This window comes from Calidris pugnax, unplaced genomic scaffold (genome assembly GCF_001431845.1).
Source record: "Calidris pugnax isolate Ruff unplaced genomic scaffold, ASM143184v1 scaffold18, whole genome shotgun sequence".
NCBI lineage: Eukaryota > Metazoa > Chordata > Aves > Charadriiformes > Scolopacidae > Calidris > Calidris pugnax.
This window is the reverse complement of record NW_015090812.1, coordinates 17,303,530-17,323,364: the sequence shown is the minus strand read 5'-3', so window position 1 is coordinate 17,323,364 and position 19,835 is coordinate 17,303,530. Positions and strand designations below refer to the sequence as shown.

The following is a 19,835-nucleotide window of genomic DNA, read 5'->3' as shown; positions in this document are numbered from 1 at the left end:
ATCAGTATAGTAAAGCATTTCAGTATGAACAATTGGGTTTAAAAGCTACATATAAAACGCCTGTCTCTGTGCTTTTCCTTCAAATATGCCCCAATATGTATGACTGCAACTGTGAGCATGTTTTTAAGATAATACAGAAAAGCACTCAGAAAGTAACAGCTAAGTTCCATTCAGCAGATCAAAATGCCACTGTAGGAATCTCCCGTTATTACCCATTTGATAACTTTTTGGCAGCAACTTTGCTTCATGAAAGCCTCTGAATAGCTGGTGTTCAGACAGAGAATTGTACAAACCTAGGTTGGATTTGAACTGTTTATTTTGATGTAAAAATCCCTGACATTGTATAAATTATGTGGGTAATACTCCAAGGCCTTCCACAAGGATTTCAAAATACTGTAACTTCACTCATGAGCTTATTAAGTAAAAACAGAAGAAAGTCTTACAGAATAAATAGAAGCAAGTCGTGGAGTGACCATGGGTTTATCCCATAAAATTCTGTTGACCTAACTAAATCTATGGTGGTCTCTTTACTTCAGGAATCCTGAGATGTACTGGAAGTGTCAGTGTTTAGAATGGGTAGATAGAACATAGATCCTGTGTCGCTCTCCAATACATGCGGTTGTCTTATAGTTTTGTTTCCTTCCTTCCTCTGGAAAGGAAAGATTTTAATTTCTCAGTGGGGAAAAAATATATGACCAACATCTGCCACACACCTTGCCTGTGTGTTTATAATCATATTTTTGATGTTAGGAAATGTTGGCATTACCTGCCCTCAGCAGGAGTTGATCCAATTTTAGAAATAAAAATTGATAGTGTGAAAGTAGAAAACCAATAGGAAACTTCCTCTGCCTCCAGTTCTCATAATGATATATTTAGGGTCCTTTATGATTTATTTTGCAATTCTATTTTACTCTTAACCTTGATCAGGCTCTGAATATACCTCGATTCCTGACCACTAGGTTACCTTGCCTCCAATTTATGGTGTTATATTGGTTAAACAAGAGATGGTGGAGTTGATCTTCCTGTTACCTTTCTTCACCAGCACTACCATTAGCAGAAAGATCAGAAAGGCAGTTAGTTATCTTGTGGGAGAAAGGAGATTTTTTTTTTTTCTTCCCCTTTCCGCTGTAGGAAGAAATGTTTCATTAAAACAGTAGAGAAAAATCTACACGTGTCAACAAAGAATCAATGCGTACCATAAAACAGTCACATTCAAAGGTGAAAGTGCAGTACATTTGAAAACAATGCATCTTCTATCTCTTAGTATCTTGTCATATAATATTAATGTCATTTTCTACTTGCGCTTGAATTTCGTTTGGTATTGGGGTTTGCAGGCTGCGGGGTTATTGGTGGTGGATTTTTTTCATTTGGTATAAATTAATAACAGAGCAAATGCAGCTGGCCAAGTAAGATTAGATAGCCACTGTTTATCACTATAGTGTTTAAAGAGAATCTTGTTCTGGGAAATTCTGGGATTCCTTTCATGCTTAGTGCAGAATTTCTCTTTGTTCTGGATACTTTTTAATTGTCATGTACTAGCATGGAAGATAAATATTCAAAACTAAATATAAAGTTTGTAGTCTTAAAAAATATATCCCTAGTGAAGTTGTTAAACAATTTTGAATGCAAGTTCCTTTTTGACAGCAAAATTAAGTTCTGTGATTGAATTAAAGTGTATGAACCAGAGGAGAGCTATTTGTCCACAGTTTTACTAATGTCCTAACCATCTAGCTGTGTTTTCCTTTTATCTCTCTGAAAATCGTATACCTTTCATGCTGACCATCTTGCAATCTGAAAGTACCTGTTTAAGGCAAGCCAATAAATGAAAGACTTCAGTGGCTGAGCTTGTCCTCGCCTCACATAAGAATGTTCTCTGTGGCTTTAACATTCCTCAGAGAAATTCTTTTGTGATGTATCCGTTAAACATTGAAATGTTCTGATCGTTGTTACTCCACAGGGTGCTCTTAGTTACTGTAATACCACCATTCTTTAGATGTATACTTGTCACCCATAGCTTGCAATATTTTCACAATAATACAAAACCTGCCATAAAGCAAGTAACGTAGTGGAATATTCTGGTGGAGGAGAGAGGGATTTCACAATGTGTTTTACAAATTAGCAGTTTTGTTCTTTAGTAGATCAGGAAGTGACAAATTCAAGGATTGCAGCATCTGCAGTGTAATGGTGTATGGTACACTCTGAAGTGTAAACATTTTGACTTGTTTTTAAGGTTGACTACTGAGGCAAAACTTGTGGTGGCTTCCAAAAAAACATTGTGTGTCTTACTGATGGTACTTGTTCTAGTTTAAATGCTTTTAAAGTATTTCCAGGAACGTATTGTTCTTTAACACAGGTAATACGGCTTCTGTGGCCTGCCTTTCTGGGGGACAATGGTTTTGGTTTTGTAAATTGTATTTAAAAAAAAAAATAAAGCTTCAACACTTTTCTAGTGTTCCAAGAATCATAAAAATGCTGAACAAGTTTCTGAATCTGACAGAAAACAATACTGGCTCTTTGCTGACCATAACAGGTCAGCTGTCGGGCAGCTTCTTCTCCTCACATGTTCAGAGTACACAGATACACTGAAACAACTGGTTTGTGACTGGGAAGTCATAATTCCAGTTGGTTTATACAGAGCTACTTACTGAGCAGGTATTTTTCCTGAAGTAGATGACAGGAAAATCTTCAAATTAAAAAATGTATCAAAAATGTATGATTAAAGGCACTACGTGTCTGAACATGAGCGCTTCCTGCTTCTGGCATCAGTGCTCTGATAGGAAATGTTCAGGTCGCAAGTTTAGAATTGGCCATCCTTGAATTTATTTAGTATATGCTCAGACTTGCAAATAGAAATCTCTTCACAAGCTCAGCAATTCTTTGGAAGCCCAAGTATTTGTTTATGTAGATCTTGCATAACTGCTTAGAGCAGTGATGTTGGGGCAGAATGTTTTATGTGTCTGCCTTTTGTCTTCCTGTGATTATTGTGTGTCCATCTTAATGCCTGTTTTATTTCATTTTAGCAACTGGAAAAAAAGGTTTTAAAGTATTTTTATTTACAGATAACTCAAATTCAGATGACATCATGATGGAGACCAAACTGTAAAAATCTCTCAGTTGCTTTTGTCATAGGAATACTCTGTAACAGGTTGACTTTAGCTGTGTTCAAATTGTGGACAAACGCCCACCACAGAAAGTTTTTCATTTTGACTGTCTTACAGAATATGCAGTTTCATTCGTTTCCATCACATACTTACAGGTAACACTGCTCCTTTTCCTATTCCTCTTCATTTTATACATTGTGATGTGTTACACATGTAAGAATAATGTCATTATCACTGAATGAGCATAATCACAGAATCACAGAATCTTCTAGGTTGGAAGGGACCTTAAAGATCATCTTGTCCAACTGTCAACCTAACTGACAAAAATAGACACCCACACAACAAACAAGGAGCGTCATCACTAAACCATGCCTCCCAGCACTTCATCAACCCATCTTTTGAACACCTCCAGGGATGGTGCCTCAACCACCTCCCTGGGCAGCCCATTCCAATGTCTGATAACCCTTTCAGTGAAAAAAATTTTCCTAATATCCAGCCTGAACCTACCCTGGCGTAACTTGAGGCCATTTCCTCTTGTCCTGTCGCCTGTGACTTGAGAAAAGAGACCGCCCCCCATCTCTCTACACCCTCCTTTCAGGTAGTTGTAGAGAGCAATAAGGTCTCAGAGTATTTTTATAATGGATACCACAGTATTGAGTGACTCTGATTCATCTTCTAAAAGATTAATTCAGCTGTGAGAACAAAGCAAAATATAGTCTTCAACATTCTCTGTTTGTTATGAGTGTTCTGATAGGAAATGAATGAATGAATGAAATGTAATAATCCTAATGCAGAGCTAACTACCTATTACCAAGCAGCCAAGACAGTATTAATCTCTTGGGCCACAGTAGTAGAACTTCCATGCTAGTAAGTGCTTTCTGAGTTGTTCAGTCATTTAACGTTCCTAAGCAATACCATTTGTAATTGGGTTTTGGTTTTGTTTTTTCAGAGTCAAAGGCATTGTTAGTTGAGGAAATAGATCATGAAGTATCTACCCATTTCTAACTGGCTGGCTCAGCTTGGTCTTGCAGAATATTGCATGCTTTTTCAACAATATGATGGCATAGAGGTAAGAATTTGGCTTTTTCAATAAAATTCTTGAGAAAATGTCAAGCAAGATGATATATTGCAAGTAATTAATGTTCATGATACAATGTTGGAGCAAAAAACCTAAAAGCTGATGGTTTGTTTTTGTCTTAGGAAAGGGAAGGTAAAACCAACGTGTGTTGTAGTTGTGTACTAAAAATCACAAAGAGAAATTACTTAGACTAAGAAGTCATTTACTGGTGAGCTAGATAAAATGAACATTTTACTATTTCTAATGCTGGACTGTCTCAGATTGTAACAAATGGACGTGTCCACCAAAGCAAGAACAAGTAGATAACTTTTGTTCTGCAAAAGTTAACAATTAAGTTTCTTTCTTAAAATTCAGAACTAGATAAAATATGAACTTACATGCCAATTGTTATATGAAGTTGTTTATGGGTAAATGGATACTATGTGGTTTAAGAATAATCTTTCTACTGAGCAGATACCACATTACAGAAAGACCGTACATCAGTTGTCTTGATGATCCCTAGAAATGTATTTAGAAATTAAGCCCCTTTCCCACAGGTCTCACTTGATCAAAATTTCCTCTATTGTCCATTTTATGTTTTCAGTTCTTATCATCCATGTACAAACTTACTGACTTTTACATACTATAGCATCAATTAAATGCTGCTTTGATATGTTTTAATTCTGTCATGCTATATTCCTAATTCAGGAAATAAATGTAAAAAATGCAACTGAATATTCCCATCAACTCCAAATATACTTTGATTCACTTTTAAACAATTTTTGTTTTGTTTTTGTTTTTTTTGGCAGTAATCAATGTTTCATGAGGTGGTGCTAAAGTTTATTTAACATTGGCTATTGTGTCACAGAGTTCATAGTGAGTGTCATGGTAATCTCATAAACTAAGTAAAATAAAAATAAAAGGATTTTTATCCTTTTATTAAGTCCTAGGAAAAGGACAGCATTTTCTACTCTCCCAAGTGGACTCAGTCAGTAAGACTTAGAAGCATGTTGGAAAACATGTTTCACACTACCGTTATAACACAGAAGACAGCAATACAGAACCATGGGACATCTGTTTTGACAGTCAATGAACAAACAAAAAAAACCTGCAGCAAAGAGAATTTACAGCTTGCCGAGCATGAAAGCTGCCTGTAAAAAGTTTTTGCTGAAGTCCAAAACTTTAAAATAGGCTTAGTGCATCGTTCAGGATACAATGGACTTCTTTTAAGCTCAAGGCCATGAGTCAGAATTTCAGTTTTGGAGTATCTGTAGATATATCGTTATATCATGTCTTAGTTCCTCAGCCAAACTGGATATTTTCCTGAGACAAACTTTAATTTGAGAAAGTGCCTGACTATGCTGATTTCATATGCTTACTGACCTGTTTAATACTAGACATATGCTTAAGAACCATGTTGAACCAAGCTTCTAAGTTCTTGAAAGTTTAAGTAATTGCCTTTGATGTCTTCCACTTTTAAAAATAATTACTAATAACTATTTACACTGGGTTTTTTATCACTGCGGTAGAAGGTATGATTATATCCATTTTGCTGAGGAGGACAGTAGTGCACAGTTTCCCGAGTTAAATTGTTCTCAGCTAAGTAGTAAATTTGTGGCAGTAGAAGACACAGTTCTTGGGTTTCAGTCAACTGCTCTAGCTAGTTCTGAAGCCAGACCAGAAAGTGCTTGTGATCTTGAATGAAGAAAGAAAACTTCAAGGCGTGAGACTGTTCTCCCTTACAAATAAAATTTCCACATATTAGTGTTGTCTGCTGCAAAATGCAGCAAGTTCTTTAAAGCTACTTAAAAAAAACAACACCTAAATGTGTCTATAAAAGCTCCCACTGTGTTAGCCTGAGCATATGCTGTTCAGCACTGGAGTTGACATCAACCCTCTTAGCGTTCCTCCTTACAAACTTTTTGCTTAAGTTTGAAGAGCATTTATCATTGCATTTGTACTTCTTTGTGTGTTTTTTCTTGGAGGATGATTTTTGGGGCTTAGGGGTGAGGGTGTTGAAGTGTTTTGAAAGAAGCAGAGGGGAGCCTCTCTCAGTGTTGCCAAAGCCAAAAATTCCTTTGTACTGAAATCTGAATTCATCATTAGTTCCAATGTTTGCATGTAAGTAAACCTAGAGAAGGATAAAGTAAGGGTAATAATTATTCAACACCCTTCTTTCATGTCATTAGATACGTATGAGGTATCGTTTGAGAAGCACTTAATTTGACTTTCTCTGGCATTGCTAAATTTCCCTAAGAGCTTTTGAAATAGTTATAGCTAGTGACATAAAAAATTGAGGCTTTCAGCAATTAGAATGTCATGCTTTTGCAGTGGTTTTAGTTTGAAAGAAAGATTTTAAAATTACAATTTCAAAAACAGTAGCTCACTTAAAGTAGAAATTCTGTGTCAATTTTCTTATTTACATAGCAAAACAATGTGATTTTTGTATTTTAGGGTCCTAGGCCCAACTTGTCAAATCTCCATTAGAAAGGGCCACTTTCAGTAATATGACTTGCCAGTAACAGAACGGAATACATTCTATGGATTTCTCTTTATCTGGTTTACAGTGAAAATACAGAACAGTAAAACTAAAAAGAAATAAGCTTGAACATAAAATTTCTGCTTTGGATGTGTTTTCTTTTTGCTCAGAAAGATGTGATTATCAAATAAAATTTTGTACATACTTATAAATCAACATAAAATTGAAATTTTGTACTGACTTATAAATAATGCCTGGAGTTATTAAGCAGCTTATTTTGAAAGTAAAACAGTAACAATTTCATGAAGAGAAAGATTGAGGGTAAATTTCCCAAATACATTATCTGGAAATTCATGTTCTTTAAAACAGTGTGACAACCCATGCTATCTAGTAATTACAGTGAATATCCTCTTGATTGTCCAAACCCCTTCTTTCCCATATTATTATGCCCCTAAGTTCACTGTGAGATTTATCTTCCTTCATTAGCTTAAGTGCAATTAGCATACTGGAACTTTTGGTTGGTTTGGTATTTTTTTTATTGAAAGGAGTCATAGCTTTTAGAAACTCTCCAGATATCTTGACCAATTTTGTTTTGAGAAAAAAATTTAGAGACAATGAGTTAATTTTAAAAGGAAAAATTCCTCATCCCTTCAATGTTATACCTTGTCATGACAAAAGGGCCTCATATAACACATAAATATACTTATGTTTGCCGTTACATAGCTTGCGGCATTAGAAACAGCAAACCTATCTGAAAGAAATTTGAATTCTCCTGGACTAATAGGTATAGTATGTTCCTTACTCTGGCTACAGGACTTACTCCATCTTACAGAAGTTGATCTTAGAAAAATGGGAATTGAAAATCAAGTCCACCGAGCACACATCATATCCAATATCCTGCTGCTTCAGGAAGTAGAAAAAAAGAAAGGTAAGATTTCCATGTTGTCTCCTAAAGACTTAAGAGAACAAGTTAAGGCAACCCAAGCTTTCTTGTCACAAAGAAATGATAACTAATACTTTGATTCAGACTAGGATACTGCTCTGAATACACAGGGATACTTTACATAGACAAGAAGAATGGCTAAACATTGATCTTTTGCCAGGGTTTTAAAAAATAATACAACCTGTACTTTTTTTTTAGTTGTCATCATTTGGAAAAGGCTCCACTTTTCATTTCACTTTCTATTGCTCTCACAGTCTTCTGCTTAAAAGATGTGTTAATGTTACCAGACCATAATTGGTGGAAGGCTGTGTCACAATTGTCTTCTTCACTTGGAAAGATTGTATCAAAAGGTGTAAACCAAGCTATTTTGTGTACATGCCACCTCATCCCTAGCAATGAGAGAGGAAGAGTACTTATTCAGGCAGTGAATAACTGACCCTCCTTTTTCATTTGGAACTCTGCTATGAATTAAGACTTGACCACTACATCTTTTCTTGCTTTTATCAGTTCAGTGTCAAAATTCAACTCTAGTTCATGAGAGTTGGAAGAATCATAGAATGGTTAGGGTTGGAAGGGACCTCAAAGATCATCGAGTTCCAATCCCCCTGCCATGGGCAGGGACACCTCCCACTAGAGCAGGTTGCTCAAGGCCCCATCCAGCCTGGCCTTGAACACTTCCAGGGATGGGGCATCCACAACTTCCCTGGGCAACCTGTTCCAGTGTCTCACCACCCTCATAGTAAAAAATTTCTTCCTGATATCTAATCTGAATCTTTTTTCTTCCAATTTAAAACCATTTCCCCTTCTCTTATCATTACACTTCCTGGCAGAGTCCTTCTCCAGCTCTTCTATAGGCACCCTTCAGGTATTGAAAGGCCGCTATAAGGTCTCCCCAGAGCCTTCTCTTCTGCAGGCTGAACAATCCCAGCTCCCTCAGCCTGTCTTCATAGGAGGGGTGCTCCATCCCTCTGATCATATTCGTGGCCCTCCGCTGCACCTGTTCCAGCCGGTCCATGTCCTTTCAGTGTTGAGGACTCCAAAGCTGGACACAGTATTCAGGTGGGGTCTCACAAGTGCAGAGTAGAGGAAGAAGCCCTGTAAGACGTTCTGTTCTGTGTGGAGAGATATAGTGAGTTGTTAGTCAACTATGACTTACTGTACAGGATAGTTTGAAAATAGTTAACAAGATAGAAGTATTATGCGGTCTGCCCAATAATTCTAAAGACCACTGCCTAAGGCTTTTACAAATATAATGTGAAGCAATTATTTACTTGGCTAACATTCCTGCTTTTGCCCTCTCTTGATCAAAATAAAAAGACTTTTGGAGCATGCATAGAAATTGAATATTCATAAAGTGGATTTAGCTACTTTTAACTTTTCAGAAGAAACTAGAACTGATTGTGTACAGGTAGATCATTGTATTTTTGTAATGTTTTCTCTGGAGTCAAAATTGGTTTAACAATTACCTTCTACAATTCATTAGTTTAAGTTTCTTTAAAAACAATATAAACAAAATACAAATATATAAAAATATTTTATAAATTATTATATTGTAATATAAATATAAAAAATAAATATAAAAAAAGAATATAAATATAACATTTTTGTAACCACTACTGTGAACAGATTAGGAAACTATTCATCTAGTTTCACTGCAGTAATCAACTTGTATTTCAATTAGAATCTATTTTCATGTGGCTTTGGGACTACATTTTGTAACCTTTTCAGGTACTGGAGTGAGGGCTTGGTACTGGGACCCGTTCTCTTTAACATATTTATCAATGATCTGGATGAGGGGATCGAGTGCACCCTCAGTAAGTTCACAGACGACACCAAGCTGGGTGCGAGTGTCGACCTGCTGGAGGGTAGAGAGGCTTTGCAGAGGGATCTGGACAGGCTGGATTGATGGGCTGAGACCAACGGGATGAGTTTCAATAAGGCCAAGTGCCAGGTCCCTACAGGCTGGAGAGCTGCCTGGCAGAAAAGGACCTGGGGGTGTTGGTCAACTGTCGGCTGAACATGAGCCAGCAGTGTGCCCAGGTGGCCAAGAAGGCCAATGGTATCCTGGCCTGTATCAGGAACAGTGTGGTGAGTAGGACTCAGGAGGTGATCTTCCCCCTGTACTCAGCACTGGTGAGGCCCCAGCTCAAGTCCTGTGTCCAGTTGGGGGCCCCTTACTACGAGAAAGACAATGAGGTGCTGGAGTGGGTCCAGAGAAGAGCAATGAAGCTGGTGAGGGGTCTGGAGAGTAAGTCTTATGAGGAGAGGCTGAGGGAGCTGGGATTGTTCGTTCTGAAGAAGAGGAGGCTGAGGGGAGACCTTATCACGCTCTATAACTACCTGAAGGGGGGGTGTAGAGAGGTGGGGGTCTGTCTCGTCCCCCAGGTCACAGGAGATAGGACAAGGGGAAATGGCCTCAAGTTGTGCCAGGGGAGGCTTAGGATGGATATTAGGAAAAATTTTTACACTGAAGGGGTTATCCCGCATTGGAATAGGCTGCCCAGGGAAGTGGTTGAGGCACCGTCCCTGGAAGTGGTCAAAAAACGGGTTGACATGGTCCTCAGGAATATGGTTTAATGATTTTTTTATTGCTTATTTCTTATTTAGTTTTTTGTCACAGTCGGGTTGATGGTTGGACTAGATGATCTTTAAGGTCCCTTCCAACCTAGACGATTCTATGAGGAATAAATTACAGTTCTCAATGTAACTTTTTTTTTAGAGAAAAGGGCTGTTTGAGCTGTCATTCACATGGTGAATTGATATATAGATAGTTATGTAATGTTTCAATCAACTCATAGGCATGTTCCAAATTCTATTAATATAGCTACAAGATGTGCTTGTTCAGCTTCAGATCTGTTAAGCCAAATTGAATTTTCCCATACTGCTGGTGATTTCAGTGAATTTGAATTTGAGGCAAACATTTTAACTGGAGTGTATACATTTTTTGAGCTCTGGGAATATGTCTTGCAAGGTGACAACATTATGCCATTTATATCTTTTTTTTTTTTTTTTTGCAGTTAAGTGCTAGAATTCTTTAAGCTAAGTTCTCGTAAAAGTAGTGGTGGTTCATATTTTTTTCCCCATTTGTCTTGGTGAGCAATATTTTTGTTCACTGTCTGGTTTTGGCTAATGAAAACAATTAAGTATAATAGAATTATGTGCTTGAGGAAATAGAGCCAAATTGATCTCTGAGTTGTTCTGTTTACACCAGGATATTTACATCCTAGACAGCTTTGTCTATTGTATAAAGAATTCTGGGAAGGCTGCAAACTAGATCTGTTAAGTCAGTCACAGATGAGTGCAGACTGTTTTATTTTCACAGTCGGGACTAATGGTTGTTATCTAGTCTCCAGCCTATTATGACACGGTTTTGTTTTGTGTCTGTCTTTGACAGAGTGCTGTGTCTAGGAGCAAAGTGCCTAATCAGTTACACTGAAATGCTTGTTTTCCAGCACTGAACTGTACTGAAGTCAGACATGAGAAAAACATTTTTTTTTTCTTTAATCTTCCATTCTATTAAATAAATACTAATGTCCTACTAATATACTTACCAGTACAAAGCAAGGCCTATATTATTCTGTTTGCTGTCATTTTGAGCTTTAAACAGCAGCATTGTATTTCTTGCTGGTTCAACAGTTTCCAGACAGTGCTCAATGTGGTAAGTCACTATAATATGTAAGCATTTTCACTAGGTTAATTATATATGACTAAGCATTTCTTTGTACAATGACATTAAGTTTTGGAAAATTTTGTCAAACCATTTTCTATTTCCTAAAATGTTAACTGGTTCTGAAACTACTTTGAACAGAATGTTTCTCGGTACGCTGAGAGTGGGATACATCCCATCTGACTCTAACCAGTCAGTATTAATTACTGCAGAAACACAGTCCAAGATCTGTTCATTGACACAAAGCCCAGCAACACATTTGACCTGGATCAAATATGTGCACAAGATCACATATCTATTGAATTAGGCAGAGTACACATTACGAAGTTCACTACCTTTATGCTTTTACGCTATCTTTATGCCAGCCAATGGCAGGGAAATGATTAGAATACCTGGTTTGACACGGTAGCATTAGCTAATCAGTAGAAAAATAACCATTCAAAATTGTTACATTAGTTCAGTCCAGCAGAATGAATTCTGTAGTGGATCAGTGCTTTGAATAATGGGACTCTGATATTTTTGGTCCGTATTAGAAAACTGAAGGCTGCTGTGCCATTGACTCTTGACCTTAGTTGAAGCTGTGGTTCCAAAATGCCAGCTTAAGCAGTCTGTGCCCTCTTCAGCTTTCCTTGAGCTGCTTTTTTCCCCATCTCTGTATCATTCCTTTTGTTGTCAGTAAAACTATCCTGCAGCTCTGTGGTAAACCCATTGGGAAATTTATCTGGCTGAAAACCAGCTTTTTACCCCCTCATGTTCATCCAGATGAAGTCCCTGTGCCAGTTCACTGTTCCGTTGGGCAAACAATTGTACAAGTATGAATGGCCAAGAAAGAAAGAGCAAAGGTGAGATCCTGTTGCCTGAAGTGAAACCACAGCTGAAGGTGTTCTATTAGGAGGGAAGTCACTCCATGCTCCCTCTAGGTATGAGAGACAGACAGATGAAATGAGCAGATAATTCAGTCCACTTTCCAGTTTTAATTACCTTATTTAGGTGTCTATATTTTTTTGCTGGTTGTAGAGATATCCCAGGATGGCTGACTTCCTGGTAGGTCACTTGGCAAGTGCTGACAGCTGGTGGAATGAATTCAGCCCTAAAAGCTACAACTGCAGTTGGCTTGGAACTTTTAATCTCTTCTTTTGAATGAAGTCTTCCAAATTTCAAGAAAGCGTTTATTTCCTTTTCTCTAAATCCTGATTATCTCAAATATTTGCTTACGGCTTATCACTGTGTTTCACTCCTTGCCAGTCAAAGTACACAAATGGAAAAATGTTTCAAATTTCTGCAAACTTTATTCCAAAGGGCAAAATTATTACCAGTTCTGAACATCCTTCCTACCACTGTTTCATAAACAAAAGACCGCATGGTTGTGTACCGAGTCAAAGTCGCTCAAGTCCAGGATCTTGTATCGGATAGTGGAAAAGTACATGTCAAGTGAAACATGACAGAGCGCATCAACCTATAGTTATGCTTTATATATTCTCCCAGAATACTTTCTCAGCCTCTAAGCACATTTCTAACAAAAATGAAGTTTCAAAAAGGTATGAATGTGAAGAGCCATAAATGCTCTTTCCACAGTCCACTTGCCTGTATCTTACCTTTTGATGTGCACTGCAGCACATTCTGGATCTTGGTGTCCTGCAATCTAGACCAGTATCCATTCGTGTATTCACAGCATGCTGTGACACCTTTGAGAGGTTTGGTTTTCTCCTTTGGTTTTCTGTTCCAGGGAAATTGTAGAGTCAGAGGGTGGGGTCTGCCGTTTGCCTGGGCTTGTCCCAATATGGAATCAAGATGTATTCAAGACTTGGGTACTAAACCACTCCCAAGTAAAGCAAAATATGGGCTGTGCTTCTGTCTGTACGTATAGGAATGTTCTCAACAGCTATCTAGCACCTTTTTGTAGTCTTGGACAGGTTTGTTTGGCATTGCAAAGAAGCCAGGAAATAACATATCCTCTTCTAGATGTAGCTGCTTCTGGTTTGAGAGAAACTGATGACAAATTAGGTGTAATCTGACTCCTGTATTACACAAAAAGGTCTTCCTTCCTAGAGCGTGAGGCATAGCACTCTCTCCTATAACAATCAGCAGTTCAAGACAGATATCCTGAAAGCTGTAGCCCAGTACTTAAATAAAGTAGTACTCCAGGAAGGGACTGTGGTTTTCTAAGTGTCCTCCAATACAACTAAAGCAAAGTTTGATGCCATGTGGGACTGGGAGAGAGTGTTATTTAATCATGTTACCATATCATGCTACAGTCTTTAGGAGTGTGGTTTTATTATTATTTTTTATGAACAATAGTAAAAGAATAAATCATGTTTCAGATGTGGAATCCCACCATGATGTGGCCAGTTCCTTCAGTGCAGTAGAAATATTAACCTATAGAGAGGGTAATGTAAATATATAAATGCAGATGTCTATTCTGATATAATAAAAAAATACATTGGATATTGCCAGACATGGAAGACATTTTTTGCTCCTTTATAACCATGAATTCAAATATAGAATTATTTTGGAAAGCTTTATATCATTTGACTATTAAAATGTTTGTGTACTTTTTTAAGTATTCATGATATACTTTTCTGTATGTCATTGGTTGTGTTATGAGTGGAAAGATACATAGGAAGCGAAGTGACAAGAAGTTTTTTTTTCTGAGGTGTTTTAAGAGCTAAAACTTTGTTTTACCAGTGTCTTCTTTTACTGAGCTGAATTCTGATTAATAGCATTTTATGGCTTATTGTGATTTCATTAATATGGTATAGTGTTTTCCTTTGAGAGGCTAAAAGGATAAAGAATTTTGTGTTTTTACTTGTATGGGTTTTCTTTTACAGAGAGATTACAGTTTTAATAGGATATATGTTTAGATCTTTTAAAATTCTATTTGTCATAGAAAGAAGGCTAGCCTTAGTGGATTTAAATAAAATATATACAATGACATAATTTATTGTGCGTGGATATAAAATAATATACAAAACCTGAATTAGATTAAATGTAATTAATATCCCATAACTTCCTGCTTTTGGTGGGAAAAAGATTTTTGCATTTAAATTCTTAAATAACTGGTTCTGCATATGTTGTATTTCTTGCCCTGCTGCAGTAGTGTAAAGTTAAATTTTTGTTTTGTTTTGTTGCTTCTCTTTGAAACATTACAAACACAACCAGAGTGCTTTGGAGCAGTGGTATGTAGTGTCAACCTGGCAGATTCCAGACCAGTGCTAAAGTATTCTGGTAGCTTTGCCTGTAGATGGAGATGAGGCTGCTTTGAACACTTTCATCCGCGTAATAGTTAGAGGTGGTATTACTACCTGTGTGGTCTTCTTTGCTCTCACTGAGAGACACAAGGATATGAAGGTTTTTGCCTTTTCTGCTTGAGGAGGCCAGAAATGTAGATGCTGTTACAAAGTTGTAAACTGTACCATTTCATCTGTTAAAAATTCCAATTTTGTTGATTGCTGCTTTCTGGCCTTCTGTTTATCCTTGTCTCTACATTAGTTCCGTTCTAAATGAAAAAGTCCCCAACATCTGTTACATGCAAAGAGAAGCTGTTAATTCTCTTGTGTTTGAGACTTTTTACAGAAACATGGAAAACCAGAAGCTTACAAGGGAATTGTAGCTCCATAGTAACAGTTCTTTCACTGCTAGAAGCAAAGAGAGGAAAATACACCCCCTGGTAAAAAGGAACCCATAAAACCGTATCCAGCTTCTTTTTGGTATTGTCTTCCAGTTTAATATGTCATTTACCAAAACTAGTCAATAAAAGGAAACTGGTTTTAGTGCAGTTTACCTATGTATTTCAAAGGTCTGAAACAGATCTCTTTAATCTGTGCCAGTACAAGCTGTTTGATGTGATTTTCGGTACCAAATTGAAGGCAGATTGGGAGGAACACAACATGTTATTGTCACAGAATATGTGCAATAATTCAGTTTCACTTTTTTTTTTAATTGCTAATTGGTTTTTGTTAAAGAAGATACTCAGTTTTCTTGTATTATATGACAAGGGCTGAAATTAGGCTTTTTGGTTCTAGCAATGACTGATGCTAGCTGACTCAAAACACGTGGAATTCTGTAGCCCTGAGAGCTTGTGATAGCTACAGAGAAACTTTTTTTCCAAATCCTTCCAAAAGTTTCAGTTTATTTCTGACTTAAGTCTTAAAATAGTGAGCTGCAGATTACAGGAGTTTAACAGTAAACCAATTCCTATTGGAAAACATTGATTTGTCAGAACTAAAGTTTTTAGCCAGTAGTAAATGAAGATCAGATATCTAGTATTACACATACCCAGTTCGTACTCTAATAGGTCTGCAAAAATTAACTGTGCTGTAGTCAGAAACTCCAGCAAGCCAGAGCATGTTCATGCTCCAGTTTGTCACTGAATGAGTTAAGGTTTATATAATCCTCAAACTCTCCTGCTTTACTACAGCATTATTTCCAGGATGATCAGCTATGGGACATTCCTGCTTGCAAACTTCTCTGAGGCTAAGGATCACGAGGCATCTTGACTCTGACTCATAACAGATAACTCTTTGGGAGTTTCTGAAAAACCTCATGCCTCCAGACCTAAGACAGACCAAGTAGCAAGACTGGGTGTTGGTAGCTTTATTGAGGTCTGAATAGCTGCTGACTGAACTAGTCTGTTTCAGTTGGAAGCCAGGGGGACCTTAGAAAGCACAGTTGCTGTAGCTTATAGTTTTCAAACAAAATATTGTCATTTTCACTGGAGTGTTTTTTACTTTGTATTGTCATTCTAATTTGGCCTGATATGCCTCTGATAAATTTGAAAATTACCAGCAAATAAACTTGATTTCCTAGCCAAGAGTTATGCTGATTATTATTTTTTCTACATGGCATCTGTGGGAGTTGAGAGAATGTAGTGTTTTGTTTGTTTGGTCCATTCTCTTCTAAGACAAGTCTACAGTAAAAACTTGCTTTGACTTTTGTTTATCAGGAAATCTACAAGAATTGCTGTGTGAGCAATCCATGCATACCATGTCCTCATCTTGTGTAGTTACTTCTGCACAGCAATGCTTTTAGAGTAGATGTATTTTTTCTTGGTTATTTTAGGAAGAGTGGAATTCTAATGTTTAAGGTCAAACTGAAAAGTTCCAATGAATCATCTTGTTTTGTCCCATCATCTCTTTTGTTACCGTAAGCCAGGCACATTTTGAAAATGGTCTCTTAAGAACTGGCAAGTACCCAGCTCTTGGCATGATGAAGGTGCCAAGCTACGGCATGACAGGTCTTGGAAGCAATGTCACAGTTACTGTTCCCCCTCACTGTTCAGATAGCTGCGTGTATAGGCGTCTTTGCATGAGGTGGAAAGATGCACCTGTACGTACTCCCTGCCTTCAGAAAGCAGAGGTCAAGGGTGACCATAGAAGGTCACAGCAGTGTGTGATTTGTGGCCAGTGATGGCTGGCACACTACTGGTTTCTCTGTGTCCCCTAGGCTGCTGGCACAAAGGACAGTGCTTGACTGCTAATGTTTCTGTGGCAAGGTGATACACGCACAGCATGATGCCATATAGATAAACAGATGGTTAAAGGGTATGGTGGGCCAGTCTGGAATACTGATGGGAAGGGCTTGACAGAGATGCTGTGCTTGTTTCAGGACATTGGCACTTCTAGACTTCATCCCACATCTCAGTAAACCTATTTCCAAAGTAGGTAACAACATTTATGAAAACAACAAAACAAGGAATGTAATGTAGCTGAAGTCAAAGTAACTCAACTAATGTAGCTGATGTGGGCAGCCCTGCTAATTCTTCATTCTTACAAGTTGCAGGCGAATTCTCTTGTACATACTTGATGTAAAGATGTTAAAGGATGGATTGTGTAAATTGTCATATGTTAAGACAAAGACTGATTTTCAATTTCATCTGAAGACACAAAAAAAACTCGTAAGGAAAGGATGTAGTGACTCATGCAAAAGTAATCACGGTTCATGCAGGGCTGCCCAGCTACCAGTTCCATTACTTAGCGCCCCGTCATGTAACTAAGGAAATTACTTCTCCTTTTCTAGTTCTTATTCATAAAACATGACAATGAAGCATGACATTACTTCCTAGGTAATTACAGTGCCTAAAAATTTCCTGAGTTTTTAGAGTCAGCCAATAGAGACCATCTTATGTGCTAACCGCACTGAGTTTTTGGCATGCTTGTAGATGTTTTTTTACCTGAACTGTGGAACGTATGATTTAGAGAAGCAGGACATTTTCCTTTATGCAATGAGGAAAATACTGTGCACTTCTGTAGCATTTTCCATTTGATAAGCTGATAAAGTACTGTACAGTTTTTCCCATTAAAAATATCTACCACTCTGATGTATGTTACAAAAATGTAAGTATAGGTCATACAGGAAGTAAGTGGGTCAGAATACTGGAACTGAAAGTGTAACCCAGGTATCTCGACTCCTCTTTCTGTATTCTCACCGTAATTCCATTTTTCTTGCACAGGACATAATAATGAGGCATTTTGGTGTCAAAGATGGGATCACAGGTTTTTGGTTCCTTTCTCTTCCTCCTGCGCTTCCCCTCCCCAGGTATAATTTGAAGAAAGATTGTGCCTGAAATATCCAATGGGAGATCTCCATAGATTGTTACTTGTGGCCGTGGAATTCTGGAACCTGTCACTGCACCTGAAACATTTCTGGTATCCCTCCATCTTCAATACCTGGTTTTGCACAACTGGCAATGACAAAAGCAGAGTGCCATGAGCCTATTCAAGATTTGCTAGCTTTCCTAGTTTATCAATAGCTCAAATGTCATTGCATTTGGGGAAAAACTTAAGTAAAAAGATTCGAGTGAGTTTAGGCCTCATTTTATGTGAAATTGGTTTGAATTTCATCTTAGCTTCAAGGTTCTGTTCAGTGTCAGGATGATGCTACAATTTTCTGTAATTCGGGGGCAGAAAGTTACATAAGTGTAGAAGTCTGCGTCCATCAGCGTGCCACAAGTGGCAATGTACGTCCTAGCGCCAGTGAATGAACCCTTTGGGAAGCTGTTGTCTTTCACATCTACCTCAGCTTTTCTGTTTTGGAAATTGTTACTGTAAAAGGTGCATTGCGATACCAATCATGATAATGCTTTCCTCCTGCTCATGCCTGCCTTATGGAACTAAAGTGGGGGTGCTATGGGAAGGGGAGTGCCATCAGAAATGCAACCGTGAGCTTCATTTACCTCAGTATATTAGACAAATTTAATTTTCTAATCTTCTGTCTCTTCTTCTTCTCTTACTGCGTATTTGGCCCTCTGTCTCTAATTTTTTTTCTCTAATTTTATGGTAAACTTCATCTTACTTAAGCTTTCTTATGCAAAGATTCTACTCGGATTTAGGACAATTCCCAGCCTTTTCCAAGAACCTTCCTCTCCTACTTTTGCAACATACATGATGGCTAAAGAATCTTGTCTTCATGAGCTAGATGTTTCTTAAGCTCTACCGACACTTCAAATGAAGGTCCAGTGCTCTTTCTGTCTGAGTTGCTTAATTTTTTTTAAAAATCGTTTTGCTATGAGATATTTTAGGTAGCTCAGATTGCAAAATTCAGTGCTCTGGCCAATGCATAAAAGCCCAAACTACAAAGAGGTAGATGTCCTTGTTCTACCCAGTACCCAGAGATGTCATTATGGTGAGTCACCATGTGGAATTTTAATCCTGCTGTTGTCACTGGATGTAGCTTGAGTGTGAACACTAGAGTTTCATTTATTTTTTGATGATTGGTTTGATAATACACAGAGGTCTTGGAAGATCTGTTCCTTAATGACATTTATCATTTAGATAGTTTAGGACCACAACTTCAGCAACATCATGTGATCTGGCTCTGAAGTAGATAAATCAGAAGAAGCTTATGAAAGCTAGTCCTAGTAAAAATGGAGAAAAGTGTGAAAGGATTGAACATTAGAGTGAAATGAAAATAGCGCATGAAGAGGATCTCCCAAAACAGAAGAACCATACAACTAGTCAGGATCAAATATTTTATGTCAAAATCAATTACATGTTTAGTTAGGCAGAGAAATATTTGCCTCTGGGAAGCTAATGCCAATAGGATAGCTGGGAAGAAGTTTGCAGAATGTTGGCTTATGAATTCTGACAAGAGGGAAAGAACAGTGTTATCAAAATTGCTTTGGACAACTGGAATAACTGCGGCAAAACCAGAGAAATGTTGGCCAGGCACTCTGAAAGACTGAGCTATTTTGATTGTTTTAGAAAATACATTTTGTACCACCAACCTGTTGCACAGATGACTTCATGTACCGTGGTGGGATGAGGGGGAAGTCTGCGCATGTAGTCAATTGCGTGTGTGAAGTATGTAATAGACCCTGAATTGTCCGTCAACAGCGTGGATTTAGGAAACTGTTAATTTTTGCTGCAGTGCTAATTTGGGAGACGCAATTATGGAAGTCGAGTTCTCCAATCCAGGGAAAAGGGCAAGGCGAGGTCACCGCGTGTAAGCGGCTGGCGTGCCGGGGGTTCGGCGGGACCCGGCCTGACGAGCTTTGCGGAGGGGTGGGGTTGGAGCCGTAAATCACGGCTGGGCGCTGCCGGGGCCGCCGAGAGCGCCTGCGGCCGCTGCGCCGCCTGCCTGAGCGGCGGGGG

The 19,835-nt window shown here is 38.0% G+C and overlaps 1 protein-coding gene across 1 annotated transcript in view; it reads left to right on the top strand.

Annotated features, from left to right (window-relative positions):
• The first annotated feature begins 3,963 nt into the window (after positions 1-3,963).
• BCAR3 (breast cancer anti-estrogen resistance 3) overlaps positions 3,964-19,835 on the top strand; it is a 94,613-nt gene continuing 78,741 nt past the window's right edge. Inside the window, exons 1-2 of the mRNA XM_014939015.1 lie at positions 3,964-4,170; positions 7,451-7,565. Coding sequence (XP_014794501.1) covers positions 4,084-4,170; positions 7,451-7,565 — 202 coding nt within the window. The 5' untranslated portion in view covers positions 3,964-4,083. The remainder of the gene's footprint in view (positions 4,171-7,450; positions 7,566-19,835) is intronic.